Source organism: Coccinella septempunctata, chromosome 7, assembly GCF_907165205.1.
Source record: "Coccinella septempunctata chromosome 7, icCocSept1.1, whole genome shotgun sequence".
NCBI lineage: Eukaryota > Metazoa > Arthropoda > Insecta > Coleoptera > Coccinellidae > Coccinella > Coccinella septempunctata.
Window position 1 is genome coordinate 1,798,240 of NC_058195.1, and position 27,760 is coordinate 1,825,999.

The 27,760-nt window shown below is 37.3% G+C and overlaps 8 protein-coding genes across 9 annotated transcripts; 5 read left to right on the top strand and 3 right to left on the bottom strand.

Annotated features, from left to right (window-relative positions):
* The first annotated feature begins 1,342 nt into the window (after positions 1 to 1,342).
* Positions 1,343 to 3,806, top strand: LOC123316705. The gene is made up of 5 exons (XM_044902898.1): positions 1,343 to 1,633; positions 2,321 to 2,431; positions 2,583 to 2,757; positions 2,814 to 3,126; positions 3,655 to 3,806. Exons 1-5 carry the CDS (start codon positions 1,597 to 1,599, stop codon positions 3,670 to 3,672), a joined length of 654 nt encoding a protein of 217 aa, XP_044758833.1. The 5' UTR covers positions 1,343 to 1,596; the 3' UTR covers positions 3,673 to 3,806.
* A 69-nt stretch (positions 3,807 to 3,875) lies between these two features.
* Positions 3,876 to 6,313, top strand: LOC123316994 (cytochrome P450 9e2-like). Its single transcript, XM_044903323.1, has 4 exons — positions 3,876 to 4,465; positions 4,741 to 5,233; positions 5,297 to 6,011; positions 6,086 to 6,313. Exons 1-4 carry the CDS (start codon positions 4,266 to 4,268, stop codon positions 6,259 to 6,261), a joined length of 1,584 nt encoding a protein of 527 aa, XP_044759258.1. The 5' UTR covers positions 3,876 to 4,265; the 3' UTR covers positions 6,262 to 6,313.
* Positions 6,314 to 7,029: 716 nt separating this feature from the next.
* Positions 7,030 to 9,008, top strand: LOC123316486 (cytochrome P450 9e2-like). The gene is made up of 4 exons (XM_044902577.1): positions 7,030 to 7,254; positions 7,343 to 7,835; positions 7,896 to 8,613; positions 8,728 to 9,008. The coding sequence occupies exons 1-4, from the start codon at positions 7,061 to 7,063 to the stop codon at positions 8,892 to 8,894; spliced, it is 1,572 nt and encodes a 523-aa protein (XP_044758512.1). The 5' UTR covers positions 7,030 to 7,060; the 3' UTR covers positions 8,895 to 9,008.
* Positions 9,009 to 9,626: 618 nt separating this feature from the next.
* On the top strand, positions 9,627 to 12,036 carry LOC123316485 (cytochrome P450 9e2-like). The gene is made up of 4 exons (XM_044902576.1): positions 9,627 to 9,996; positions 10,208 to 10,700; positions 10,991 to 11,708; positions 11,816 to 12,036. Exons 1-4 carry the CDS (start codon positions 9,806 to 9,808, stop codon positions 11,986 to 11,988), a joined length of 1,575 nt encoding a protein of 524 aa, XP_044758511.1. The 5' UTR covers positions 9,627 to 9,805; the 3' UTR covers positions 11,989 to 12,036.
* A 248-nt stretch (positions 12,037 to 12,284) lies between these two features.
* LOC123316482 (sodium-independent sulfate anion transporter-like) lies at positions 12,285 to 17,236 on the bottom strand. 2 transcript variants are annotated; one of them, XM_044902573.1, is made up of 10 exons: positions 16,934 to 17,236; positions 14,635 to 14,826; positions 14,317 to 14,526; positions 14,040 to 14,260; positions 13,803 to 13,980; positions 13,589 to 13,753; positions 13,198 to 13,500; positions 12,802 to 13,109; positions 12,582 to 12,732; positions 12,285 to 12,522 (listed from the first exon to the last, which is right to left on the bottom strand). In XM_044902573.1, exons 1-10 carry the CDS (start codon positions 16,986 to 16,988, stop codon positions 12,476 to 12,478), a joined length of 1,830 nt encoding a protein of 609 aa, XP_044758508.1. In that variant the 5' UTR covers positions 16,989 to 17,236; the 3' UTR covers positions 12,285 to 12,475. The 2 variants fall into 2 exon arrangements, with proteins under 2 accessions (XP_044758508.1, XP_044758509.1); XM_044902574.1 differs by lacking the exon at positions 16,934 to 17,236 and adding an exon at positions 15,229 to 15,496.
* A 740-nt stretch (positions 17,237 to 17,976) lies between these two features.
* LOC123316479 (sodium/hydrogen exchanger 10-like) lies at positions 17,977 to 27,751 on the bottom strand. Its single transcript, XM_044902569.1, has 16 exons — positions 27,511 to 27,751; positions 27,255 to 27,456; positions 26,153 to 27,199; positions 25,869 to 26,100; positions 24,957 to 25,253; positions 24,495 to 24,870; positions 24,088 to 24,438; positions 23,693 to 23,884; positions 23,433 to 23,604; positions 23,021 to 23,376; positions 22,718 to 22,970; positions 22,427 to 22,661; positions 22,122 to 22,370; positions 21,789 to 22,062; positions 21,003 to 21,251; positions 17,977 to 18,218 (listed from the first exon to the last, which is right to left on the bottom strand). Exons 3-16 carry the CDS (start codon positions 26,321 to 26,323, stop codon positions 18,047 to 18,049), a joined length of 3,579 nt encoding a protein of 1,192 aa, XP_044758504.1. The 5' UTR covers positions 26,324 to 27,199; positions 27,255 to 27,456; positions 27,511 to 27,751; the 3' UTR covers positions 17,977 to 18,046.
* On the top strand, positions 18,597 to 20,588 carry LOC123316490 (protein lifeguard 1-like). The gene is made up of 2 exons (XM_044902590.1): positions 18,597 to 18,831; positions 19,640 to 20,588. Exon 2 carries the CDS (start codon positions 19,640 to 19,642, stop codon positions 20,357 to 20,359), a length of 720 nt encoding a protein of 239 aa, XP_044758525.1. The 5' UTR covers positions 18,597 to 18,831; the 3' UTR covers positions 20,360 to 20,588.
* Positions 26,730 to 27,534, bottom strand: LOC123316692 (tax1-binding protein 1 homolog A-like). The gene is made up of 3 exons (XM_044902883.1): positions 27,511 to 27,534; positions 27,255 to 27,456; positions 26,730 to 27,199 (listed from the first exon to the last, which is right to left on the bottom strand). Exons 1-3 carry the CDS (start codon positions 27,532 to 27,534, stop codon positions 26,730 to 26,732), a joined length of 696 nt encoding a protein of 231 aa, XP_044758818.1.
* Positions 27,752 to 27,760: the final 9 nt, after the last annotated feature.

Sequence of the window (27,760 nt, forward strand, 5' to 3'; positions counted from 1 at the left end):
GTATTTTACGTATGTATGTGGTACCTGACGTTGACCAGGGGTTATTTTTTGATAGAAGAACTTCAAAATATTGCATCAACGTTGAATAAGAAACCATCCAACAACCCGTTACTATAACTACCAATAAGGAACGTTTCTTCATCGTTTTTGCTCAACTTATATTCAATACTAAGCAAGGAATGTTCAATCAACTTTGAATACGAAACTATATTAAAAACCGGTTACTTTAACCAATAATATCAAACGTTTTCTTATCGTTTTCCCTCAACGTATATTCAATAAAGAGTAAGAAACATTACATCAACGTTGAACACGAAACTATACAACAACCCTTCACTTTAGCAGCCAATATGAAACATTGTGGTGTCTCCTCAACGTTCAAACAATAAGATTTAAGAAACGTTGCTTCAACGTTGAACTATCAACGTGTTTGCACACCAGCATTTGAAGAGTTCTTTGCAACGCCAATCGGTTTATGACTGTACAGGTCTGAAAGGGGGATGCATAGTGGTGATGTTTACTCTATAATGAATCTCGACTTGACTTTAACTCGAAGTCAATTCTAGGATTGACTTAGATTCGTGGAAAAGAGAATAAACGACGCCACTACATTCATACAAAGATGAAATCTTCGATAAAAAAATGAAATGTACAATGCTCAGATGATCTCAGAGATTTATTCAAAGTCTATTTTACTATTCAATCAGGAATCTGAGGAATATTCAATTTGTATATAAAAATGTATGAGAAAACTTTCATTTTTATTTGAAAATTACTGAAATACTCCAATTTAACGAATAACTTTTGGTATATTTTAGTGTCAACTTCAACGTTCAAGATTCGTATCTCAACAACGTTATTTCAAAACGAATTTGCAACGTTATATTTCCGTAGAATTCTTGTTATGAAACTACGTTTAAGAAACCTATAAAAAACGTTATTATGTGTTCTTTAAACGATGCATAATGGGAGCACTACTCGATAAGTGCAAATATTAGAGATCTTTCTAGTTTTGTGGGAACAGGTGAGAGCAATGACATTCAAAGGGCTATTGAAGGTAACTCCAGAGGACTTCTCAACTTATTTTATGAGACTCAAGGAATAATGAGCTTTTGTGTGAAGTTTTTCAGAGATTTCGAACCAGATTCGTCAAATTCTATGAGGAATAGTAAATAATCCATAATTTCCTGCCTCTCAATTGCCAATTACACTTCGAATAGCCCCCGTACAATTCCAAAATTAAATCAATTAAACCGTCATAGGATTTTGAGTACGAAAACTGAGACAGAACATGATCAAGACGTCAATTCCACTTCCTAATAGAAACTAGAGTCAAATCAATGCCACTATTAAGAGTTAAATAGAGAAACTCGTCTTCCCAGTGCATTCCGTAAGCGATAGGTTTATCTCGAAAAATAGTGTTGATAAATTGTTTTCATTATGGAATTGCCCAGTATGTTGTTTCATACCACGTTAAACACAGCCTCAACAGTAGTGCATTCTCATTCTACCAACGGAAATAGATAATGAAGACCACAAAATCGTTATTATGATTTAGTACAGTGAAACTTTGGGTAAATTGACGACTTGTGAACGATGGATTTCTTGAATATTCTGAAGCCAAAGAAGAACAGTGAGTGCTCCTTAATATATGCATGATACAAAAAAAAATTGCTATTCCCATTCAGTATGTCAGTGGTTCTCACATCTTTTGGATACTTTTTTTTTGTGCGAAGATTTGAATAATATTAAGTTCTCATGATCTGATATTCCTTTATCTGCCCAATTCAGGTTGTTTTGAAATATGTATATTATGATTATGATCAATGAATGCGAAAAAAGTATTTTCATATTACTTTGATGAGAAAGAAAATTGAATTTCATGTTTGGCAAAGTTTGGAATTTGAAAGCAGTTTTCTAATTATACTTCTCGTTTCTCGATACTTACTCTACCGAAACTACAACATACTTATTTCATCCATAACTTTCGCTTTGCGATCAAGAAACTTATGATAAAATTCAGTTCACTCTTGTTTATAATACTGTGATAGACAGTAAGCATTTTTGCCAGAAGACAAACCAGGAGTTCCTTCTTAAACATTTCGTTTTGAAATCGATTAGAAAATGTGAAAAAAAAAATTCTCAATGAGTTAATGCCAGAATTCCTGTTTTTTTTTTTGCGTGAATCTTCCACAATTTCCCCGTAAAATCAAAACTTCTGCTTATTGAGTCTTGAATTATGTTTGGACTACCGCAATCGATAAGATAAGGCAACCAAAAAAATAAATAAAATGAATCATTTAGCATTTCCTGATTTCAGAATTCTCAGAAGAGCTGATAACTCAAGCTGTGGATTTAGAAAATGGGAACGCAATAGGAGAACTGCCAGAAAATAGTGTGGATGTTATTAGTTTCAAGGTTGATTATCTTGGTAACTCATTTTCTTTGGTACAAATTGAGTGTAGGATGAAAAAACTCATCTTAGAGGCCAAATATTATATTGAATTTTCAGTCAATAACTGGGTTACAAATGAGTTTCATAGAGGTGGTTTGGATGCAGTGAGATCTTTATTATATTTTAGGTTGTCTTCCTGTCAACATTTCACCAGAGTTTGATGTTGATAATGGCTTAAAGTTCTTGAAACGCGAGAGGGAGAGAAATAAAATAAAGACACAGAAAGGGGTTATTTTGATATCAAACTATATAAGGTTAACCGATATGCGTGAAAAAGAAATTTTCAGAATACCATTACTCAGGTGATAACTTCCCTAACTCTCAACCTGTCTCGGTTAATGACTACGAAATTTTCCAGATTATCCAGCTGCAGTATGGATCCATTCAACAAAAAAGTATTCTTCTTCATACACGATAAAACGACCTATCATGCATTTCTATGTGATAAGTGGAAAAACGCATATAATGCAGCTCAAGCTATAGCTCATATGTACGGTCGTTGTCATGAGAATTATTTGAGGGACATGCAGAATAGGAAATTTGTCGGAATGCAAAAAGAAGAAGAATCTGGTGAAAAAACCGAGGAACAAAGGTTCAGTCGAGATATGATGGATTTTTCTATGGATTTCAGTCTGAGTACGGAGAAAAATCAAGAAGCTTTCAAGAATTGGGTGAGGGTATATCAAATATACTTCATATTTTACTCTCTACTCATATAATTTGCAATATTTGAAAAATGGCATTTCAACGATGAAAATCTGAACGCTGGCAATAGATTCAGCGTATTCGAAAACCTGTATTTTCACACCAAACTTTCAGATATCTGACAATGTTCAGGAAAAAAGTTTTTGAATGGAGCTCTGGAGAGCAATTGTCTATCGACTCATGAACTGTTTGGTTTTCTGGATTCTACAAAGTAACTTTTATGCACTCCACACACTAGGACAGTAGTAGGACACGCTGATTTTCAAAAAGACGAGCAAATGAGTCATTTTAGGGGGGTCTAACCCCTTGCTCATTTTTTACCCAAAAAATCGAAATTTTCGTAATCAAAACATCAACTGTTTTCTAGATTCTACAATATAACTTCTATTAATTCCATATCCTCATCCATAGCCCTATTTGAGCTGAAGGATGTTTCGAAATTACATAAAAATCTCACTTTTTGCTTGTTTATTTTCTAACTAAAATTTTTTCAGGTTTCTTTCGAGGATTGACATCAACATAAGACTATCAACGATAGAAACAGACAGTAATTGGGATGATGACAGAGAGGTATCAGCATAGTGAAAAGAATTCAGTTGATATTGATATGTATGGTACATCACATGTAGATAAAATAAAGGGAATATACGAATATAAGTTATCAATTTCATACCTTCCCTTCACGAGACAAACAAATTCAAAACTTGCTGGTGAAATCATCAATTACATATTCTAGAAAAAACACGAGGTTCTTGTTTTGGACTCTGTTCTTTATTTATTTTCTTCTTCAATCTTAGTGTTGATAAACAATGGTTCATTAACAAAAACATCATCGGGTTTGGATCTTCTGTTGTATCTTTCTGGGCTTGAAATTTGAAAGAATAATATGAATCCATATGAATTCACGAATACCTTAATGAACTCCACCGTGAGATAATGAATCTCATATGCAAAACTGAGTGGGAATCACTTGAAATAATAGACCCAGGACCTTGGCCACGGTTTTTCTTGATAAAACTTTACTCTTCAGCTCATAATATCGGTGAGTTAGTCAGTCTTTGACCGCATACAGAATCAAGAAACATACATCGATTTTTGGAACGAAATGTTTTTGCTTATTGTGATTATTCTGATCATTAGCTTTATTTTGTACGAAGCGATTGCACTTTTACCATCTTTTCTTTATTGGAAGAGGAAGAAAGTTAGTTATATTAGCCTCCAGAGCACGCTGAAGAGGATGATTTTCATGGATAAATCATATTTCGAGATGGTGCGAGATGATTGTAAGAAATTTGCAGGAAAAAGGTAGGTTGACGATGGGGATCACAATAATACAAAAGTTCATTTGATTATGCGCCATTTTGACCGTCATATTGACCACCGATTATGTCTTGACACATCGATAGATGACATGTGGAGTGTGATTCCGGAGAAATACACGTCTGTGGGTCAATGGTGAGGAATTGCTGATAATATTAACATTCTTCAGTTCTTCATCCTCTTTATCTGTGACCCTTGGTCTAAGAACCCTTCTTGACGAAGCATCCAAAAAGAAATTCACAGACAGCACTTTTTTTTAGGTATTTCGGTAGTTACTTGTCCATCTACCCAGCCCTCTACGTGACAGACATCGATCTAATCAAACAGATGTTCGTCAAGGACTTCGAACACTTCACAGATCGTTTCGATCTACTCAATGCCCAGTCTGACCCCATAATCAACAAGAACCTTCTAGCGGCTAGGGGTAAACAATGGAAAGAACTCAGAACAACTGTCAGTCCCGTCTTCACCAACTCCAAAATGAAGGCCATGTTCGTCTTGATAGCGGAATCCGCCAGAAAGTTCGTTGAACACTTTGACGCCATGGATGGCGACACCATTGAGGTAGAGATGAAGGAGGCCTTCTGCAAGTACACCAACGACGTCATAGCTTCCTGCGCTTTCGGTGCACAGTGTGACTCGTTGAAGAACCCTAAGAACGAGATATATCTCGCTGGAAAAATTGTAACCACAACCACACCTTTCAAGGTCTTAAATGTGCTGTTCGTGACGCTTTTTCCAAAGTTCAATCGGGTGAGTTACCTCAGCATTCATTAAATGAGCATTGTTCCACTTAATCACCCTGTTTCATTCCAGATTTTTGGCCTTAACGGATTCCCCAAAGGAATTTCCCACGTTTTCAAGAGGATAATAACACAGACCATCCGTACCAGAGAAAACGAGGGTATTATAAGGCCTGATCTCATCCACCAACTGATGGAGGCTAGGAGAGGGAAGCTACAACAAGAAAACTCCAACTCAGATGAAGTCACAGGCTTCGCAACAGTCTCAGAAAGTAAAGACCTGAAGTCTAAGTCTACTCTGGAGATTACAGATGACGTAATCACTGCTCAGGCCATCATATTCTTCATGGCTGGGTACGAGGCATCCTCAACGCTCCTGAGCTTCCTCTCCCACGAACTAGCAACAAATCCCGATGTCCAACAGAAGCTGATCAGGGAAATCGATGACCATCTGTCATATTCCGACTCTATTTCCTTCGAAATGGTTACTAAAATGAAGTATCTGGATCAGGTTGTCACGGAAGCTCTGAGGAAATGGCCTACGGCTTTTATTTTGTTCAGGAAATGTACGAAGGAGTACACCATACAGCCTAAACAAGAGGGTGAATTTCCTCTGACCCTACAGAAAGGTGCCTTGACCATTATACCCTTTGTTGCGACTCATTACAACGAAGAGTACTTCGAGAATCCAGACGCTTTTATTCCAGAAAGATTCGATGACGAGAATAAGAAGAATGTTATACCAGGATCTTATACACCTTTTGGAATTGGACCAAGAAATTGTATTGGTGAGTATAAGCTACCAATCTATGGATCCTGACTAAAGGATCATGTTTAAGGATTCTTATATTTCTGATTTCAGGTTCTCGCTTTGCTCTACTGGAGATAAAATGTCTGGTAGCCAATATCTTGAGCAAATTCGAATTCCAAGTGACTGAAAAAACCAATATACCCTTGAAACTACACAAAACTTTGCCGATGAGCATAGATGGAGGTGTTATATTATCCTTGAAGAGGAGAAATGTTATAAAAGAATGAAAAATAAACCATCAATGCACCTTCGATGTAAAATAATTAAATAAATTGGTATTGGTCGAATATCTTTGTGTTTTTTATCAATCTCTCAAAGAATATGTGGGTAATCCCAATGTCACATATAAAACAGTTATTCTGGAAAGTTTTTAATGGAAGTAATCTACCTAGTGCTTCCTAAAAACACGACTGACCGATCTTTAGGCCTTTTGATCATGGATGTGGTTTGCTATGATGAAAATAATGAAGAATTATCAAGATCAATCGATGATTTAAGTTCTCAAACGAATTTCATTCAATGAAACATTCAAATTCACCACCAAACGGTATAGAGTTTCCCCACTTTATCTGTTACTCAAACTGCAAAGAGTTTTCGCTAAATTTTTCTCCAGACTCAACACTTTCTTCCATGACATAATTCAAAAGTTTGGTAAAGAAGAATCTACATATTGCAAGTTCTATGTACTCCAGGTAAATGCCATTCTTGCTTCTTGCTAAAAGAAACGAGAACAATAGTACATTTTTTATGTCAAGGGGAGTTATTCATTTATGCATATTTGGCTAAGCATATCCAACAAAAATTTGCATATATATTTCGTGGGAGGTAATCTTTTTTTGGGTCGAATTTGTTATTTATTTCTTATTGTATTGGCAACAAAAGGATTTATATGACTTATCCCAAACCTTGGAACGCTTTCCAAAAAAAAATCATTAATTTTTTTCAAAACCTATTACTTTCATGAAATCGAAATTCCGTCAGTGAGTTGTGAGCAAGCAATATCGAAGAGGAATAAAATCATTCCAAATGTTTCTACTTGTGATTTCATTTTCTCTTATCGTATTTTATATTGTAACAACTTTGTTATCTCCCTATTTCTATTGGAAAAAGAGAAGAGTGTCTCATATCAACCTCTTGACCATACTGAAGAGGATGATCATCATGGATAAACCTTACTCAGAGATGATAAAAGAAGATTACAAAAAATTCAAAGGAAAAAGGTAACTGAAGTTTGAGTTACTTGTCTGTATGCTCGTTCGTTGCGCCAAAGTTTGCTCGGATTTTTTGTACCAATTCAATTCGTTCCAGATATTTCGGAACCTACCTATCCAATTTTCCTGTACTTGTCGTGAGAGATCTCGATCTCATCAAGCAGATGTTCGTCAAGGACTTCGAACACTTCACCGACAGATTGGACATTTTCAACGCTAGATCCGATCCAATATTCAAGAATAACTTGGTGGCAGCTAAGGGTAAACAATGGAAAAGGTTGAGAACCACCCTCAGTCCAGCGTTCTCGAGCTCCAAAATGAAGGCTATGTTCGTCTTGATAGAGGAATCTGCCAGGAAGTTCGTGGACCACTTTGACGCCATGAACATGGATGTCATAGAGGTGGAGATGAAGGATGCTTTCTCCAAGTACGCCAATGATGTCATAGCTTCTTGTGCCTTCGGGGCAGAGTGCGACTCCTTGAAAAACCCACAGAATGAGATATTTCTTGCTGGAGCTGCGGTAAACCGAACCACTCCTTTCAAAGTGTTGGGAGTGCTGTTTGTCATACTATTCCCCAGATTGAATAAGGTGAGTGAAGTGAGGATGAGAACTGGGCGAAATTATTCATATGTTTATTCATTCTTCTAGTTTTTGGGCCTCAACGTTTTTCCACAGAAATTCTCGAGGTTTTTCAAGAGCATAATAACGAGTAACATCAAAACAAGAGAAGAAGAAGGTATAATCAGACCAGATCTGATCCATCTTCTTATGGAAGCCAGGACAGGGAAGCTACTCCAGGATAACTCCAATCTGGATGAAGACACTGGCTTCGCAACAGTCTCAGAAAGCAAGGATCTTGTGAAGTCCGAAACAACGTTGGAAATAACCGATGAAGTTATCACAGCTCAAGCCCTTATATTCTTCATGGCTGGTTATGAAGCATCCTCAACGCTGCTCAGCTTCCTTTCCCACGAGATCGCAACACATCCAGACGTCCAGGAAAAGCTGATTAAAGAATTGGACGAGCAGTTATCGGGTTCGGAAAGAATTTCTTTCGAAACAGTAACAAAGCTGAAATATCTGGATCAGGTTGTAACGGAGGCTTTGAGGAAATGGCCCTCTGCTTTCTTGCTGTTCAGGAAATGTACCAAGGAATACACCATAAAGCCCCAGCGTGAAGATGAAGCCCCTTTGACGTTACCAAGAGGTTCTCTCACTATTATTCCATCAATTGCAGCACATTACGATCCGACGTACTTCGAGAATCCAGAAGCTTTCATTCCAGAAAGATTCAGCGATGAAAACAAGAAGAACGTTGTTCCAGGATCTTATATCCCGTTTGGAATTGGACCAAGGAACTGCATTGGTGAGTTCTAGTTCCAGTTTTCAAGAAGAAAGCCATAAAATACATTTTAAAACATTTTTGGTAAATAAAATCGGTCAGGTTAGTGTGATTTTAGATTTTCTTCTGGATTTGCAGGTTCTCGTTTCGCTTTGTTGGAGGTGAAATGCTTGGTTGCTAACATCTTGAGCAAGTTCGAGTTTCAAGTGACGAAAAACACCAATATACCCTTGAAAAGGGCGAGAAATTACGCCTTGTGCATTGATGGTGGGGTTTCATTGGCGCTGAAGAGGAGGAACAAATAACTGTGGGATATCTCTCTAAGAACCCCGCAATATTTCTTTCAATTGAAGTGCACCAAATAAGATTTTATTGTTTTAGTTCTGTGTATTAAATTTTTCTCAATAAACGTTAGATACTTTCACAATAACCGGAAATCCCAATCGATACCACAAAAATAACAGAAGAAATCGAAGATTGAAATTTGCGAGTTTGGAAGAATGCTATTTCCAAGATGAAAATCTAAACGAAGGGAGATAGGTTTTCCAAATTGTTCGCAAAGATTCAGCGTGTTCGAAAACCTATATTTTCATACCAAAATTTCAAATATCTGGCCCTGTTTAGGAGAAAATATATTTTTTTTTCCACTTTACATTTTCGAGTTGACTTCGAAGAGCTCTCTGCAGTGCAATTCTCTATCGAATCATCAACTGTTTGGTTTTCCAAAATCTTCAAAACGAATTCTATGCACTCCATACCCTAAGACAGTAATAGAACATCCTGATTTTCATGCAGAGGAGCAAATGGGTCATTTTAGGGCGGTCTCCCTTGCTTATTTTTGACCCAAAAAATCGAGATTTTAGAAATGGAGTTTTTAAGCTAGGGTAGAAGCCTTGGCAATGCTGATTATACTTCAAGATCTATTAGGAAACGTTTTGACTTCATCTGATGGAAATCTAGACTAAAAATAGATGGGGAATCAGATGATTTGAATGTCGATACTCCTGAACTTGAGAACGTTTCAATCCTCAACAGAATAAACTGCATCCTCTTATAGACCTTGACTGTTTGCTCCCACATATTTCAGTCAGTAAACACCTAGGAAGTTCATTGAACGTGTTGGAAGTTTTACGAGTAATTTAAAGTGACTTTACAGTGATAATACAGGAGATAAATAAATTTTTCGTTTAACTAGAATGTACATTGAATTGAAAACATGATTCTTATTGTCCTAGTCGTTATTTTGATCTTGTACATAGCAAAGAGGGTGTTTCCACCTATTTACTACTGGAAGAAGAGGAATGTTTTTTATGTTAATCCTTTATCTAGGATATATGAAGTGTTTTTTGGAAAAAAATCTCTCGCTGAAATAGTAAAAGAAGCCTATGACCAATTTCCGGACAGAAGGTAGGTTATGTTTATGATTTTACAAGTGGACCGATCCAGAGCTGGCTCGGCCTTACGTGTAAAAGTTCAATTAAGACAGAGTTGGACTCTTACAGAGTGCCTGACAACGGATTTATGAAATTTTGATGTTATGATTGTCCAAAATAAAGATTGAAATATAAATTTCAGCCTATACCTAATAACTAGTACAGTAAAAAAATGATTTTTTCAGGTACTACGGAAGCTACCAATTCCTAAAACCCTCACTCTTCATCCGAGACGTGGACATCATCAAACAGATAACCATCAAGGATTTCGATCACTTCACCGACCACGTGGACATACTGAACAGTAGCAATGATCCAATATTCAGCAAGAATCTGTTCTCCTTGAAAGGCAGGGAGTGGAGAGAAGTGAGAAGCACCCTCAGTCCAGCCTTCACCAGCTCAAAAATGAAAGCCATGTTCGTTCTGATATCGGAGGCTTCGAAGAAGTTCGTTGAACATTTTGAGGCCTTGGACAAGGATCTTGTGGAGGTTGAGATGAAGGAAACCTATTCCAAGTTCACCAATGACGTGATAGCTACCTGCGCTTTTGGTATCAGTTGCGATACGCTGGAGAATCCAGACAATGAGTTTTTTGCCATGGGGAAGGCTGTGACCAGATCTTCTCTGCTCAGGATGATGAGGGCAATGTTGATGATGTTCTTCCCAAAGGTTTTCGAGGTGAGTAGAAGATCAATATTGATAGTTTGCATTTGAATAGCTCTAGGGAAGTTTTGTCAACACTCACAACACTGAGATTATCAAGAAATGATTGAATTAGAGGTAATTGTTTGATTTGTGAGAAAATCCCCCTGCTTCTGGAGTCTTTTATTCATCAGCACTGGAATTTCTTTGAAAGACTTGCTGTTTGGCTGTTTTTTACTCTAAGGACGCTGTCACTTCTGTGTCAGTTATCTTTATTTTGCCAGAACAGTTCCAAAAACTGAAAGCATTCAACAAACTCTTTCCAGGTCCTCAAGATAAAAGCCTTCTCAAACGACATAACGGACTTCTTCAAGAGAATCATCACCGACACCATTTCGACTAGAGAAAAAGAAGGAACGATAAGACCAGACCTAATTCATCTCCTTATGGAAGCCAGGAAGGGAAAACTACAAGAGAATCCTTCCTCAACAACGGAGGACACTGGTTTCGCGACTGCGCAGGAATCGAAGGACACGAAGATCAAGTCCACCCTTGAAATAACAGATGATCTCATTACTGCTCAAGCTCTAATCTTCTTTTTAGCTGGGCTGGAAACATCTTCCTCTCTACTGAGCTTCCTCTCTTACGAACTAGCAAAAAATCCGGATATACAGCGAAAACTGACCAAGGAAGTGGACGATAACATGTCCACCACAGACTCTTTCGTCTCCTACGAGAAACTATCCAAGATGAAATATTTGGATCAAGTGGTTTCTGAAGGTTTGAGAAAATGGACTCCTGGATTCGCACTGAACAGGGTTTGCACCAAGGACTACACTATACCACCTAAACATGAAGACGAACCCCCACTGACACTAACCAAAGGTTGCTTCGTCATGATACCAGTGGTTGGAATCCATTACGACCCTAAATATTTCGAAAACCCCGACGTTTTCGACCCTGACAGATTCAGCGATGAAAATAAGAAGAACATAGTGCCCGGATCGTATATTCCTTTTGGTATCGGACCTAGAAATTGCATTGGTGAGTCAACTATTCTCACTGGAGTTCCCCAGGGCTCAGTTCGAGTTCCACTTCACTTCTGCATGGTGCTATGTAAAAAGATTCGATTATAATATGGATTTTTTCAGGTTCTCGGTTCGCCTTACTAGAAATAAAAGCTGTGATGGTCCAACTTTTGGATAAGTTCGAATTTACATTCATCGAAAGAACTGCTGTTCCTTTGAAACTCAAGAAGACATTCGGTTTGATGGTGGAGGGTGGTACCTGGTTGGGGTTGAAAAGGAGGTCGAAAAATAAGTAGATATGGTGGGAGCTTATGTTCTTATAAGTATACTTTAATGGAAGAATAACTTTTACTAAGAGGATATGGTGAAGAAATGGTAGCTTACAGTATCATTTCCCGATAATCTTCTGCTATGTTGGATGGTAGACGTAGATCAGATAATAATCGTTTATTTTTTTATAGATCAGTCGAATATTGAATTTTGATATGTATATTCGAATTGTATGAGGTTGTTATTAGTCACAGTATTGATTGTTGAGTCAATAAATGAATTTTACACAAAATAGGTATTCTATTGTGTGAATGAAAAAAGATTTATCAAAAAACACAATTTAAAATCTTTATTGAAAAAGATAACAATAACAACGTATTCGAAATATTCGTCGAATGGATAAAACAACACTTCGAACAAACAGGTCTCTTGAAACAATCGTAATTCAACATTTTGAGCTCCTCCACTGTTCCAAGAGCAGAATTTGTAATTTCCTATTCATCACATCAGCATTCATGTTACTGATGACAGCGATGAAAAATCTGTACTCTCGTTGACCTCTGAAAAATTCGTTTTAGGTGGAATAGAAGATTTTTTATCTAATTTTGTATCGACTCACTTCTAATCGCTTCTTCTAGTGAGCTATCAACTATTATTTCTGCCAAATATTCATCCATCTTGATCAGCGTCTCTCTGACGCTAGGTTTCAAGTCGATGAAGAGCAGACGCTGGTTTCTTTTGTACACCTCTTGCCTCAATATTGCAAAGCTCTGAAATCATTCAATTAGAATATGAAGTGTTTTTCAAGAGGAACCTACATATTATGGAAAATTCCTTACCCTTGCAACTGTGGCATCTATATTTCCGATATTTTTCCCATTTATAACAACGACAATTCCCTCAATAGCGCAATTCTCAGCAACGGTCTTCCTCAAATACTCCGCAGCTGGAAACTGGACGTAAGTTTTCGGGGACACTATGTAGACACACCTTCCACCACAGGTCTGTTGCTCTATATAGAACTTTGGGCGAGCGCTACTGTACAGTACGAACAGTAGATTGCAAGAGATCCCGATCAGGATTCCATTTTCCAAACTCCAGAACAGACCAGCCAAAAAGGTGACCAGAAGTGGTATCAGATCAGATTCTGCGAAATTAAATAAAGGCAAAGGTTTATCGGTGCCTCTATAAACCGTCACATCATCTAGCTAGAAGCAAAAAATGATGTTACTTACTTTTGGTCCTCCACAAAACCACGAAGGCTTCGAAATCGAAGAGGTAGAACATTGCACAGATTACAACAGAAGCCAGTGTTGCTTTAGGAATGTAGTAGAATGTTGAAGTGAGAAAGGTTAGGGCGAAAATTACTAGAATTCCAGTTATGACACCACCAAAGGTCGTTATGACACCAGATGCGTTGTTTACAGCAGTTCTGGTAAAAGAACCTGTCACTGGCATGGATCTAACGAAAGAACCCATGATGTTGCATGCTCCAACAGCAAACATCTCTTGCGTTGCATCCAGAGTCTTACCACCAGCTGCAAAAAAACGATAAATTGGTACCCATCATCTATTAGACTATGTCTAGATCACACGGTGCAATCTTCGATAAGCATATGTACTCACCGAAGGCTTTAGCAATAGCTACAGTCTCTAGAATGGCTACCAAGGGAGCAAAAATAATTGTGCTGCCAAGTTCGGAGGTCATATCGGAAAACGAGTAATGTGTACCATTCACAACGGTGGAAAATGGTGGTAGTTCAAAAGATGGAACTCCTTCGCTGATTTTCCCTAGGAAGGAATCATCAATTCAGGGTTCAATGATGAAAATTCTACTCACCAGTGATGGCGAAAGGTGGTTTTCCATCAGAGTCCCTTAAAATGTACGCCAAGACTGTTCCTATGATAACTATCAGGGCGTTTCTTGACAAAAACAACATGAAGGCAGTGATAGAAAAGATGTTCCGACCAGTGGACAATTCAGGTCTATATTTCAAAGATCCGAACCTTTTGAACTCCTAGAGAGATAAAAGTTACGAATTGTAGGTGTGGAGACAATTGAGGAAAGGTCACTTACCCGTAAAATCATGAGGAAAATTATGCTAAGAACGCCAAGAGTAGTATCAGTCCATTTGATCAAATTCAAATTTTGAAAGACCACTTTCCAGGCTTCAACGAAAGCGCTGGCCTTTTTTTCTATACCAAACAGGCTGTTAAGTTGGGAACAGGCTATCTGTAAGGCTCCCGCCGATGTGAAGCCGGCTATCACAGGATAGGAGAAAAACTCCACAACAAAACCTGTAGAACACATCATTATAGACTTGTAACTCGAGATTTATACAATTATTGCTTACCTAAATTGAATAATCCTAGCAAGAATATGATACAACCTGTAGTGAACGTAGTTAACACTGCCATATCTGGCCCCAAGTTATAAACATGAGCCTGAATCATCAGAGAAAGTATAGAGGTGGGTCCTATATTCAAATCCTTGCAACTTCCGAAAATAAAATACATAAAGCACCCCATAAATCCACTGTATAGTCCATACACAGGGTCTAAACCTATAAAAATATCGAATACCGTCTACATCTCCAAGTTAATGAAAAACGCTGGTCCAAACATAGACCCATGGGGAACCCCCTAATTGTATCTCATTGAGTATTTCGTACCTGCTACTTTGGCGTAGGCTATACCTTGCGGTATCTCTGTCAAAGCGACTGTGAAACCCGCCAAACAATCCTTCAAAAAATAGGATACTTTGTAACGTGGGGCCCATTGAAGCAGTGGTATTCTTTTCTTCGCCAGGTCCATTGGACGGATTTTTTCCAACCACCTTCTGGCGGTAGGGGCTTTTGAAGATTCTGGAAAATGGTGCGAAATTATTACCCTCCCTTTTTGAGATATTTTTCGAAAAATATTATGAATAAGTTAAAATTTTCTGATCTGATGAGTTTTAGTAAGTCAAAACTTCTATAGGATAATAATTATCTTTCCAATAACTGGAGGAACGAAGATTGTAGACAGAACTACAAATAGAAAATGGGAACATATATAGTAAGTATAAAGAGAACACAAATCTAAAATTCGAAAAACATTTATAGAACTGCAGGCCAAATCTAAGAGCTAGAACTGCTCTGGTCATAATTTTCTCTTGAAAAAATGGGTACATTATTCCAACTTCAGCATTATTTTAATAAATAAATAAAAAAAGGGACGCGAAATAAAAATTTGAGTAAAATTCATCATTTGAAGGTTAAACTCACTGTATTTTTATCTGTATTCCATTCAAGATATCCTCACATTCATCCTCGGTCAACTATACATCACAGAATAATTAATAGGTACCGATTTTTAATAGGAGCGGCTTCTTTCATAATAATTTTCCGATATAAATCATGTTTTAGTTAGCAGCAGATAATGCTTCATTGTTACGTTGGTTATTTCATATAAACAAACTTCGTGTATGTAGATAATGAATGGAATTCAATCAAGTTAGCGTAGATTGAAATTGCCAGCTAGGAAAAAAAGGGGAATTCTGAAACAGAGGTCCCCAAAAGGAGTATACACATAAACACGTTGCCTGATTTGGCAGAATTTCGTGAATATCAAGGATTTAACAAAAATTTCGATATTTCTGCTGATATAGGCTAAAAATTCCATGATGATAATGATCCTTATTCAATATTTATGGAATTTGGAGCAATGTGAATTTATTATCAATTGTTCGTTCAGAGTGCAGTTCAAATTGAAATCGTTAATCAGATTTTTTCATCTTCGAACAATATGACTTATCTCTGTTGCATCTCATTGTATCATATACCTGAGTCTATAAAAATGTAGTAATTAAATTAATCGTTTCTTATCCGGAATTAAAATGGGGGAGGTAACAGATATAATCAACAAGATTATGATCTATTTTGATTGGATTCATGCAGACTTTGTATTTCATCTGTCTATACTCTCTTTATATTGAAGATATTTACAAAACACATGATGGAAGTCTTCAAAATTACATCAAGCAATTCAGCTACCACGTATGAATCAGAAATTGAAATTCGCAATAGAATTCATCAATTGTATTGAGTAACAAAACCATAAAATTAAACGATATACCTCTTTTACAAGGTTGTTATGTTTCTTCCATGTTGGACAGAATAAGAAAGACTTAGCCCTACAGTATTAACCCAAATTTCGAAACAAAGTTCCATCTTTTATCCCTGAAACCCTATCAATTTTTCTGATGCGTTTATGTATCATTCTTCTGGCGAAAAAATCAGGAAATAATAAATAAATCAATAAAATATCCAGGATCAACGAGCCAAAACTAAAAAGTTGATAGTCACGTACCTTTTCAGAAAGAAACACAGTAGTGATTTAAAATTTTTACTGTGACCAGAAAATTTCTATTATCAGCCATCTATTTGATAGGCAGGTACTGAAAGCGATAATGAGTTTTGATCGAAAATTCATGCAATTGGATAGGTTAGTTAGTCCGGCAAACATATGGCATGAATATCGAATTTTGTATCAAGATACGATAAAATATCGAACAGATAAGGAAGGACACCGTAGAAATTTTGGAACTTCCTCAGTGGAAGATTTGCATGGCTGATAAATAATTATTCTATTTAAAATGTGTTATCAGAATCGTTTTTTATTAGGTTTATTGAAAAACATAGTAGTTGTTAATGTTAATGTTAAATTTCAGTTCACCTCTACACCTTCTCAATTCCTCTGCAATCAGCTGGTTGAAATAAAACTACAATCGAAATTTGTATCAAGTTAATGGATTTACATCCGGTAAAAATGCTCGGACTGAATTTTTCTTCAAAATCTAAGGTTTGTCCCAAAATATAAAGTGAATTGCGCTACTCATTCATGAGTAGGAAAGTTCCTATTTTTTTGGTGAAGTCGATGTGGATTTTCAACTTGTCTACTATCCTATTTTTGAAATACGAATATGCTCACCATGATCTCCAGTGTGAATATGCTGGATAGATGAAACACCTCTCGTCTCTACCATTTCGAAGAAGATTAATCCAGTGTTATTTACTATTTTTCCATGGTTATTCCAGAATAATCTGTAGATACGCTGGAAAACTTCTCAGAACACACAAAACACAAATGCAAATCTTCCGTGATTTCCAAGTTCTAAGAATAAATCTTCTAAGAATAGGTGGTACTGAAAAAAGCAGTCACACTCTGTCAACTACATCGATAGTAGTTGAATGAAAAAAGTGGACTCGTCATTATTTATAGGAGGATCAGTAGCACTCATCCAACTAATGAGACAATGATCTCAGATAAATCTCACTGAAGGCTCAGAATATTCGCAAATGATGATTAGCGCACTATCAAGGAATTAAAATCAGATTACGCGCAAGCACTTTTAAAATATTCATATTTTATGAAGTAGCAACCTATTTGAAATTCGCTCTTGTACTTTGGAGAAATCTGACATCCTTGACATGGTCATCGTATCTGATGGAAGGGAGTGTGCAATAAGAAATGTTTTCACTCTCAAATGTTGACGACTAAGCCGAGTTTCAATAATGCATACAGCATCGAAAATAGAGCATCCATAATTCATCATCCATTGTGAAGATTTCTGGGTTTCAAATTAATAAAATTCCTCAAATCAGGATGTGTACCATATCCATAGGACTTACTGCATTTAATACTCCATAAATCTTCCTCTGATGGGTCAGACAAGAATCCATTAATGCCAAGAGTTTTTAGTTTTTCAAAGAAAGGAGTGCGTTTTTTGCTCTAATATTTCAATGCATGGTGTAAGTCACTTTTAGATCAAGATTTATTTCTACCTAGACGAAGTAATAATATTGTGATGACATTGTTGTTCATGTTTGATCCCATTTAAATCTCCTAAATTCAATTGACAAGAGAAAGTAAACAGTCTACCGCATTATCTAGATCGTGCTGACCTTGCACTGAAGTTTTAAATTTCCTCTATCATTAAATTAGCGAAAGGTATATAAAATGAGGAATGAAACTCATGCCCACAAAGTGTTTATTTCGTAACAGACTTTTTGGCTTAACATTCATACTCAATCCTTGAGTTTCCTAACTCAATACATCTTCTACGAATTGACAATTCAATTTTATATGGGCAAAGAGGGCATTTCTGTCTACATCGTTCCTAGTTATAAGCAAGAGTTTGGGCTCGACATGAAGGGATACTTTGGTCTGGAAATCCATGGAACTGTTAGGGGGGAAAACGATTTTCTTGATATTTCTGCAATTTAAAGCATGGGTGAAAAGTTAAAGCAACTCATCTACTTTTTTTATTTCACACAACTACATAGTTTAAAGTTGTGAGATGGATATCAGGAGGACCCCAAATAACTCAGAGAAGGAAATCCCGAAATTGTTTATGAAACACCCTATATAACCCTGATTAAAAATGCATGGTATCGAATTATAAGTTGATAGATGATTTATATTCGTTCTAAGTATACTCTTACATGAGGATTTTGTTAAAAACATATCATCTGTTTTTCCTCATCGAAAATAAATATTTTCCGATTTTATTTCCCCTAATAAATGTCAATTCGACAACGTCACTCTCCGAATTATCATGAAAGAATTCGTAGAAGGGCAATTTTCACAAAAAATCAATGTGTTTCCACTCAGCCGAAGAAAAAGTTGATGATAAATACGAGACAGACATATGCATCGATCCCATTTCAATATTTAACGCCTATATTCAATTATAACTTCTATTTCCTCTAAATACACATTTTGCGGTTTGGTTGCTCCGATAGAAAGCGTAGAAGTTCCTCGTTTCCGAAAGGAAAGTCATTTCTGGCGTTCTTGTGAAGTGAAAATACCCCGAAAAAATACGTAAGGTGAGTTATTTCAACAATTTTTCTTTTTACTATTTGTCGATGCCTATATGTTCCTTCCAAGAGTTCCAAGAACTCCATCGGTAACTTCTGGGTCATTTCTTCTCGATTTTCCTCATCGACAATACATAATATTTCGTAATTTGCCGATGAATTTTTTTTTTAACAAGCTGATACTGAGATACTGAGAACAAGTACTCTGTAATTATACACAGATATATTTGATGAGGAATCAAATTAACCAGAATTGTTCTATTGAATTGTCAAAATGTTAGGATAAACTGCTCATCAAAAGATTAGGATATTGAAGTTTTTGGAATATTTTTTTCCAATTACCTAAAATTCCTCTGGTTCATTGTTAAGCAAGTTTTGATCAAGTTCAAGCTCTTCTCTCGATTTTAACACTTCTAGTTCTGTTCATATCTTTATTTCGACAATTTTCAATATGGATAAATGAGAGCACTTCTGAAAGATTGCTGAAGAACTGTTGAATATTATTCAAAACACTTTAATTGTATAACCTTAAGTATATCCTTACTAAAGAAAGAGTGAGAGTCCGTGTGTTTGTTAATTTGTTTGTATGTTTGTCTTTCTATAACTCCTGAATCTTAAGTACGATTTTGATGTAAATTTCGTTATACTGTACAGAATTTACCAGATTGAGTTTTCGTGTAACATCCATTTCAATGTAATGAAGAGATGACAAAAAATATCGAGTTTAAGCCAGTTGCTTTCGAGTTAATTATGGCGTTGCCATCATCTAGCCTTTACTCAACCCTCTGGAAAACTCATAGCTTCCCTTTTTTCGCAGATGTTCAGCCCGAAGCCGCCAGAGTACAAGGAGTTCGAAGATGACCGCTACCTCTTCAACGAACAGTCCATACGAAAGGCCTTCATCAGGAAGGTCTACCTCATCCTCATGTTCCAAATGATCGTATCCGTGGGACTCATAGCGTGGTTCATGTACGACGAACCTTTAAGATTTTACGTCGAAACCAACATCTGGCCCATGATCACCGCCATGGTGGTCACGTTCGTGGTCATCATCACGCTGGCGTGTTGTGGAGACGTCAGGAAACAATTCCCTCTCAACCTGATCCTCCTCGGGGTGTTTACAGTGGCTGAAGGCTTCATCCTGGCCACCCTGTCTGCCATGACCAACTCTAAGATAGTCCTGATGGCAGTTGGGATAACAGCTGTGGTTTTCCTGGGGCTAACACTGTTCTCCTTCCAAACCAGATGGGATTTCACGATGAGCGGTGGTATCCTGATGGTCTGTCTGATAGTCCTCGTGGTTTTCGGTTTGATCGCCATGATCTTCCCTGGTAGGACCATCATCTTGATCTACTCCTCGATAGGAGCCCTGATTTTCGGTTGCTACATGGTGTACGACACGCAGATGCTGATGGGTGGCGATCACAAGCTCGCCATTTCACCTGAAGAGTACATATTTGCCGTTCTGGCCCTGTACCTCGACATCGTCAACTTCTTCGTCTCCATCTTGACCATTTTGAACGCCTCACGCCGCTGAAGGCCACAAGGAAAACGACTTGTAAGTTCGTCGTTAACACGGAGAAGGATTCAAACTATATTTCGTCATTGTGAACTATGAATTCGTTTTAGATAAGTGTTAGGTACGTCAAATTATACCTATAGTGTTTCATATTTTTGATTTTTCGTTCGGTTATGTTGATGTTTGTATAATCTCTTGAGAACTATGATGTCGATGATGTTCGAATTGAATAAAAGTATTGAAAACCGAGGTTTTTTTACTGGGAGCTGTGTTTATGTGGAGGGAAGGAATTTAAAAAAAAATCCCTATACCAAGGTCCTCCCCTGGCAAAGGTATAAATACAAAATATTATGCATTCTTGGGTATTAGTTTTTTGGAATATTTATAATGACCAGAATTTAAAAAAAATTGAAATGTCTGTGAGTAGGATCAAATGAAATTTCTGGAAAGAAATTAATCAAAAAGTTATGGGTACTTCTTGGTTGAGTGTACTGAGAGCAATCTTTACAACGATCATTAATTGAAAATTGTTTTATGAATGTGATGAACGATAACAACTATAGATTTTGGCACTGTCGATGCTGTTTCAATATCTGAACATAAAAATTAGGTAGTAGATCGAGAAATTTTTAGTAAGGCTGCTAAAAAATTCCCCTTTTACCTTGGTATATAGCAGGGTGCGTAAAATATCATTTTCGTATTGAAATCCATGACCACTCCATTAATCAAAACGATATCTTCTATAATTTCTCCTGTAGCAAACACTTTTACGCCTTCTAGGTCTGGCACTACAGATCTCAACAACGTAGATTCGATTTCTTTTATCGCCACAGAAAAATACATGGGCGACTGCGCCAAAACTTCGAAAGCCAGTCTGAGAGATATAGAAGTCCACATGCGCGCTCTCAAACTATAAAAAACATCGAAAAAATACAGAGTGTTTCAGTTAAACCGCAAGATTTGAATTGTGTACCAGAAAAAGGTACATAAGCATTCTAAACATTCCTCCTTGAAGTAAATTTCACGTTGATCCATATATACCGGGAGGCCAACCATGTAACTTTGTTTTCGAACACCCTGTATAAATGAAAATAATTTTGAATTGTGCTTTCGAACACCCTACACACACCACAAAAATTTTTTTCTAAATATCTTTAGTTATTCCCTCAAAATGAGCTTCGAGTCTGTGGTGATCCACCCGGTATATATATGAGGACATGCGAGGGCCCCCTTACAAAATAAGAGCCCCCAAATACCAACAATGTCGTTAATACCGGAAAATTTCAGCGTAATTTTCAGTAGGCAGATGTTTTACTATTTTTTTTCGATTCACTAAAAGGGGCCTTATACAAAGGGGCCCAGCATCTCCTAATACGGTCCTGTGGTTGGAAATTATCTCAGGAAATCCCGAAGATTGACCAGCGTGGAGCATATTTCGATTTTTTACCCGTTTATGGGGTCATCGTCCATTTCCATTGCTTCAAGAAGATGTTCGGTTCTGATCAAATAAGCTTGACTATGACCATCCGACACGACAGAACAATCGTAAGGTCTCTGGCTCAACACGGCCATTTCACCGATGGTGTTGCCGCTCAAGAAGATATCCTCCAACTCTTTATCGACATCGGAAGCTGAGATGTAGTCCACAACTGGCAGGTTTCCGAACTTATAGTACCTCTTCAGCACCTCCTCGTCTGGCTTGTAGATCGACTTGAAAAGACCTGAAATTTTTCTGGTCGAACCTTCATCCGAAGCTTTTAATGGAGATATTGAAATTCACCTGAAATTATCACGTAAACTCCTTCGGGAACCTCGTTCTTCTCGCAAACGTATTCGCCGGACTCGTACTGGTTTTTTTTCGAATTCGACCAAAGATACCTCAGCACCTTCTCATCTTTACCCATCCACGTCACACCTTCGAAGATAGCCTGAGGAGTGCTAGCCGGTACGAAACCCAGATGTCTCGCGCTGCTCTCTCTTTCACCTATAGCTTTGTTCAGCGCTCTTCTCTCCACATCATCCACCCAACCTGAACAAGCGTGATAAGAAAACTGACGGAAGAATCCTCAGGAAAGCTTTCCTCACCCATAAGCTTCAATTCTCCTACAGCCTCGTACATCGTATTCAATATGGTTGCTATAGCCTCCCTGGTCTTCACGTTGATAGCCACCAAAGGTCTCTCCCTCTGTATCAGACTCAACTCTTTGGAGATCGCGGCCTTATCAGATTCCACCTCCCGTTTCATCTCCTCTATCAGCTGCCTCTTCAGGAGTACGTTCGGTAGGATGTGGAGAACGTCATCTTCACCTATCATGTACCCCTTGAGGCGGAGTTAAACCCTTGAACGAACGTTGAAAGATCGATGTAACAACTTACTTTACCGACGCTGTAGGCTAGGGTGACCCTATTGTTGATCCTCCCATCGATGAATCTCTCCACCAGAGGGTGAATTCTGTGAACCAGCCTAGCCAATCGGACGACTGTAATCATGCCTAGGCAGCAAATGACAATAGACAGGATGCTCGGACGATCTCCTTGCAATCTCAACGAGAATGACTCTGTTATTTCAAACAGTAGGATAGCAAAAGATATCAGAAGGCAGGAGAACTCAAACCTTCTCCAATTAGACCTGGAAAAGTTTAGTTTTTACAACATTCACTCAATGACACCTTAAAACACCTGAAATAACTGGCGACTCCATCCTTCCAAATGTAAACAACCGCCAGAGCCAAAACCTTCATGGTAAACTCCACCAGATAGACCATGAAGCAAACAAAGGACAAACTCTTGAATACGACGTAATGAACGCAGTAATTATTCCAATATCCCGATTCTTGCAACCTCAAAATTATCTCCGCGCACCCCAAAACAACGTCCATCAGGATGACAAAGCATACGAAATCCTCGAAATAAGGGTTGAAAACGACGATGTAGCAGAATTTTCGATATTCCATTCTTGGTTTCTTCCTGAGCCAATCTTCCTGACCATCGTGGAACATCCTCAGTAGCGAGAATCGAAAATGGACCAAGTGTACCTGAAGCAACAATGCAATAACTCAAGAGAATTCATTAGGCGAAGAACATGATTCACAGAAGGCCGAAAAAGTTTGATGAGATTCTCGGTGTGTATGATGAAATCTCCCTCCATGGCGAACTCTACTTCGTTGATCAAAATACTGGTAGCTTGATATGTCAGCATTCCACACTCATATTGTCTGGAATAAGACACCTGTTTAGCCTTCAGTATTCTTCTCCTGGCTTCCCTGGAAAAATCTGAATGATTAGCTTGTATGAGGAGAGCAAGTAGGTAGGTATTAAACATTTACTATCCAAATTCAACTCTCTAGGCACCTGGTCATGTCTTCCAACTCCTTCTTGGTCGAGTTTATTGTAGCGTCATGATGGCATTCAGGACAAAACACAATTTTCTCGAATTCAATCTCATTTTCGATCTCCTTGTACTTCTCAACGTTCTCTATCCTGAAAGGGTGAACAATCACTGTGTTCTCTTGTATGAAGGGCCAGTTGGAGTCACAGAAAAACCTGAAAACCTTGCAAATGTCAAACCTCTGGATCTGGTTCAGCCTTAGTGCATCAGAATCTACAACTTTATCATTCTCTATTGTTATACCCCATACAACTTCAGCCAAAGACGTTTTACCCTGCGATAACAAGCAAAACCGCTTTCCACACTCACTTTATGAAGCATAAGCTGAGCATCATGATGGGAAACCTTCTTTTCTTACCTTTCTAGCTTCAAAACATCGACCGCGTGGTCTCTAGCTGACATAATGCGTTTTATGCATTTGTTCATGTTGGCTTGCTTGATGAGTGATATGGTGCTCAGGTTCAGGTAGTGCAGGAGATAGGGGATCGTAGAAACGTTTATAATCATGGTGAGGAGGGTTGCTCCAGTGCCATGAAAGAGGGCGCCTCTCGTGAAATCATGATATTCCGGATCTTCGTAAGTTTGCAATATGATCGACAGATTTATGATGCTCAAAATACCACCCCAAACCAGTACTATCAGATGGTTGATCGTTATGCCGTAGCCTACTTTCCTGAGAATCCAGAAAATCGAGAGAAACTCTAAAGATCTACAAAACATGGGAACAATTAATCCGATAACAACCAATGATGTATAATTCTCAACCTCGCTATCAGATTTATCAGGTATTCCAACACAACAAAGGCAAAATCTTCGTAGGTGATGTCTTTCAGGACGTCTAATCCCAGGATCATACCCACAATCAGCAAGCCCCAGCTGTTGGTGCATAAGGCTAGGAAATTCCAGAATTTTTCGAGCAGCATCTTGGATTCCTTGCTTAGACTTCTTTTCTTTTGAGCCACTATTATTCCTTGTACTGACAGATTCACTAGGCCTGATCCTGCTCCAAGGACTGCTGTTACGATGAAATAGATGAGGAAAGGGCCAATCCAAGTGATTAGAATAGTTTGAATTGGGTCATGACTGGAGCAAAGCATCATTCTGCTTATGGTCTTCCCGCATATGTAACCGATAGATACTCCTGTATATAAGTGAAGTATTTATATTATACGCATAGTGTTTACCACATAAGAAATATCCCACTGTTTTGTCGGCCTTAATACATACCTCCACCAAGGTAGATCCCAAAATAAACCAAATATTCCCACCATACATGCATCCTCTTCAATTCTATTTCCACAAGCAAATTGTGCAGCATGAAAGCAATGCAGGTACCTATCAGTGATTCACCTTGAAGAATGGTCAGTACCCTTCTAGAGGCAGCACTGACGGTCTTCAAATATACCATCATGTCCATTGGATAGATAGGGGCGAACATCAAGGTTAACAAGAAGCCCCGCAAGGTGGACTCTGTTGTGATACGGTTGAAAATGAGAGCAACCAACGAAACGTTGATCAGCAGACCTACAGGAGGATTTTAAATTGGATATTTCGTTTGTTGAAAAGACATAAATACTTTTCTTATTGTTGAAATTCATTCTAGAACTCAAATGAACGAATAAGTTATACCTAATCCCTAGGATTCATCGGTTGCTTTTGGATTATTATTCTCCTTAAGGATAATAATCCAAATAGACTAAATATTCAATAATCCCATGAACGTTTAACTCTTTGGTTTTTTGTTGTGATCGATGATGATCATCACAAATCACTAATATAAGATCCTCATCTTACATTTGTGTTCTGTGATCATCATCATAGAGAAAGAATTGTCTATGATCATTGATCATCATCATGCATCTACTCTGTAATCTGTGATCATCATCATTTACTCTGTAATCTGTGATCATCATCATCTATTCTGTAATCTGTGATCATCATCATCTACTCTGTAATCTGTAAACATCATCATCTACTCTGTAATCTGTGATCATCATCTACTCTGTAATTTGTTATTATCATAATCTACTCTTTAACTTGTGATCATCATCATTTACTAGCTACTTAAAGATAGCATTTCATTTTCTTTCAATGCAAATGATAATTTCTTGTATCATTCTTTGAGCTAGGGCAACAAACCTGGCAGAGCAATGATGAAGATTTGCCCACAGGACTTTCCTAGCAGATTAGTATCAAAAGTAATGCACATGTTATAAATCATGACAGGTACAACTAAAACCCACAAAGAACGAGGATGACGTTGAAAAATTTTCTTCACGATGTCTTTTCGATCGGCCAAATGGAACATAAAACCAATGAAAACCCCAAATATCAACATGAAGGGTGAAACGCTGAATTTCAACTTCAATTTCTGAAAAAATAATTGATATTGTGAAACTGTAAACGGAGGATGCTGAACTCACCTCGAAAACGAGTCTGACACAAGCACAAATGGATAATGTGCATGAAAGAAACAGAATAGGGATTATTTCTTCAGGAAAAGAAGAGTTCCTATTATTTGTTCTTGAAAGTCGAAAATATTGTACCTCCAAGGGAAACTGTGAGTTTTTAGAGAAAATAACTTGGTCAAGCATTGAGATTCTTATTAATGACAAGTTCAAGAAAAATATGAATAAATGCTCAAACTTGAAAAATTATTTTACCAAACTCTATGACAAAAGTATAAAAAACGATCATGATAAAAAAAGGTTAATGGGCTAATAAAATTATGGAAAACTGCAGTTGATACCATTTATTCTATATAAAAGTTCCACAACAAATGTTCAAGCATTTAAAAATGTACAAGTAGGAAATTCGTTATATCAAATCAAGATTCAGGATGTACACCACAAACTGAAATCATAGAATGTGCATTAAATAAAGGTTATGTACAAATAAAACTAAGACAAACTCTTCTATCAAACCAAAACTAAAACAGTATTAATCCAAAATAAGCTTAAATTCTGAACTGTTAAACTCTTTTAAAAATAATTGTCTGGTTCAAATATTCAGAGGAAAAGGAGGAATTGGCTCTAGTTCTCCTAAATCGTACTTGGATTCCCTGATAAAAGTCGAACTCCTTTGTGAATTCCTAAGGTTGGATTTCAAGCAATCCAATTCAGTCTGCTGCAACCACACTTTGTTCTTCAATGCTTGAATTTCTGATTTCAGTGCAGCTATTTGCTTCTCACAATTTGCATGAAGGTTTGTGTTTTCACAATTGAGTGGTTTCTTAGTGGGTGTTGAATTTGCTGAATTCCTTTCTTTTCTGTACAGACGTGTTTTCATAATATCCTCAAAGGAACTCAAAATTAATGGGGTGTCGTATTCTAAAGAGCTGAGTGAGTTGGAATGTTTTTTTGGAGGATCTTTTTGGAATTGGAAAGGTATAGTGGCTCCATGAAGTATGTTCTCGCTACTTATATAGCAGATCTGGTAGATTTCCGATTCAATTGTGGGCAAATATTGTTCTAAAACAAGAAATTCAGTTGCAGTTCTAATTTTATGGAAAGCAGATTTACTCACTTTCGAATATGACTTGGTGTTCAACGTTTTCTGGTACTCCAACAGGAGCCCACTCGAAAACTACATAATCTTTCACAGATTTCCATCCTAATTTATACAAAGCAATTCTATCGCCCTCTTGGGGAGTATAATAATTGAGAACGAATTTACAAATCAGATCTTCATTGTAAGAGTAAGTTTCTTCAATATCTACAAATATCACCTACGGAAATAGAGAAATAACCACAAGCTGAGTGAATTGTTAGAAAAATCTTACAGCTGATTCTTTGTTGGATACCATTCTGCTTTGTTATTTTACAGCTGGATTCTATTCCAAGTCTTTTGTCATACAAACTAGATTTAAATGTTTACAAACTGCTGTACGCAACTATAAATATCATAGTGCAGGGGATCCAAAGCAGCAAATATCCCTTGCCTATGAATACAATTATTTATTTATGTTTTTATATAATTCATGTGATTTCATTAATGGAGAAGTTGTTTCTTTGTTGATTTTCTGTTCCAGA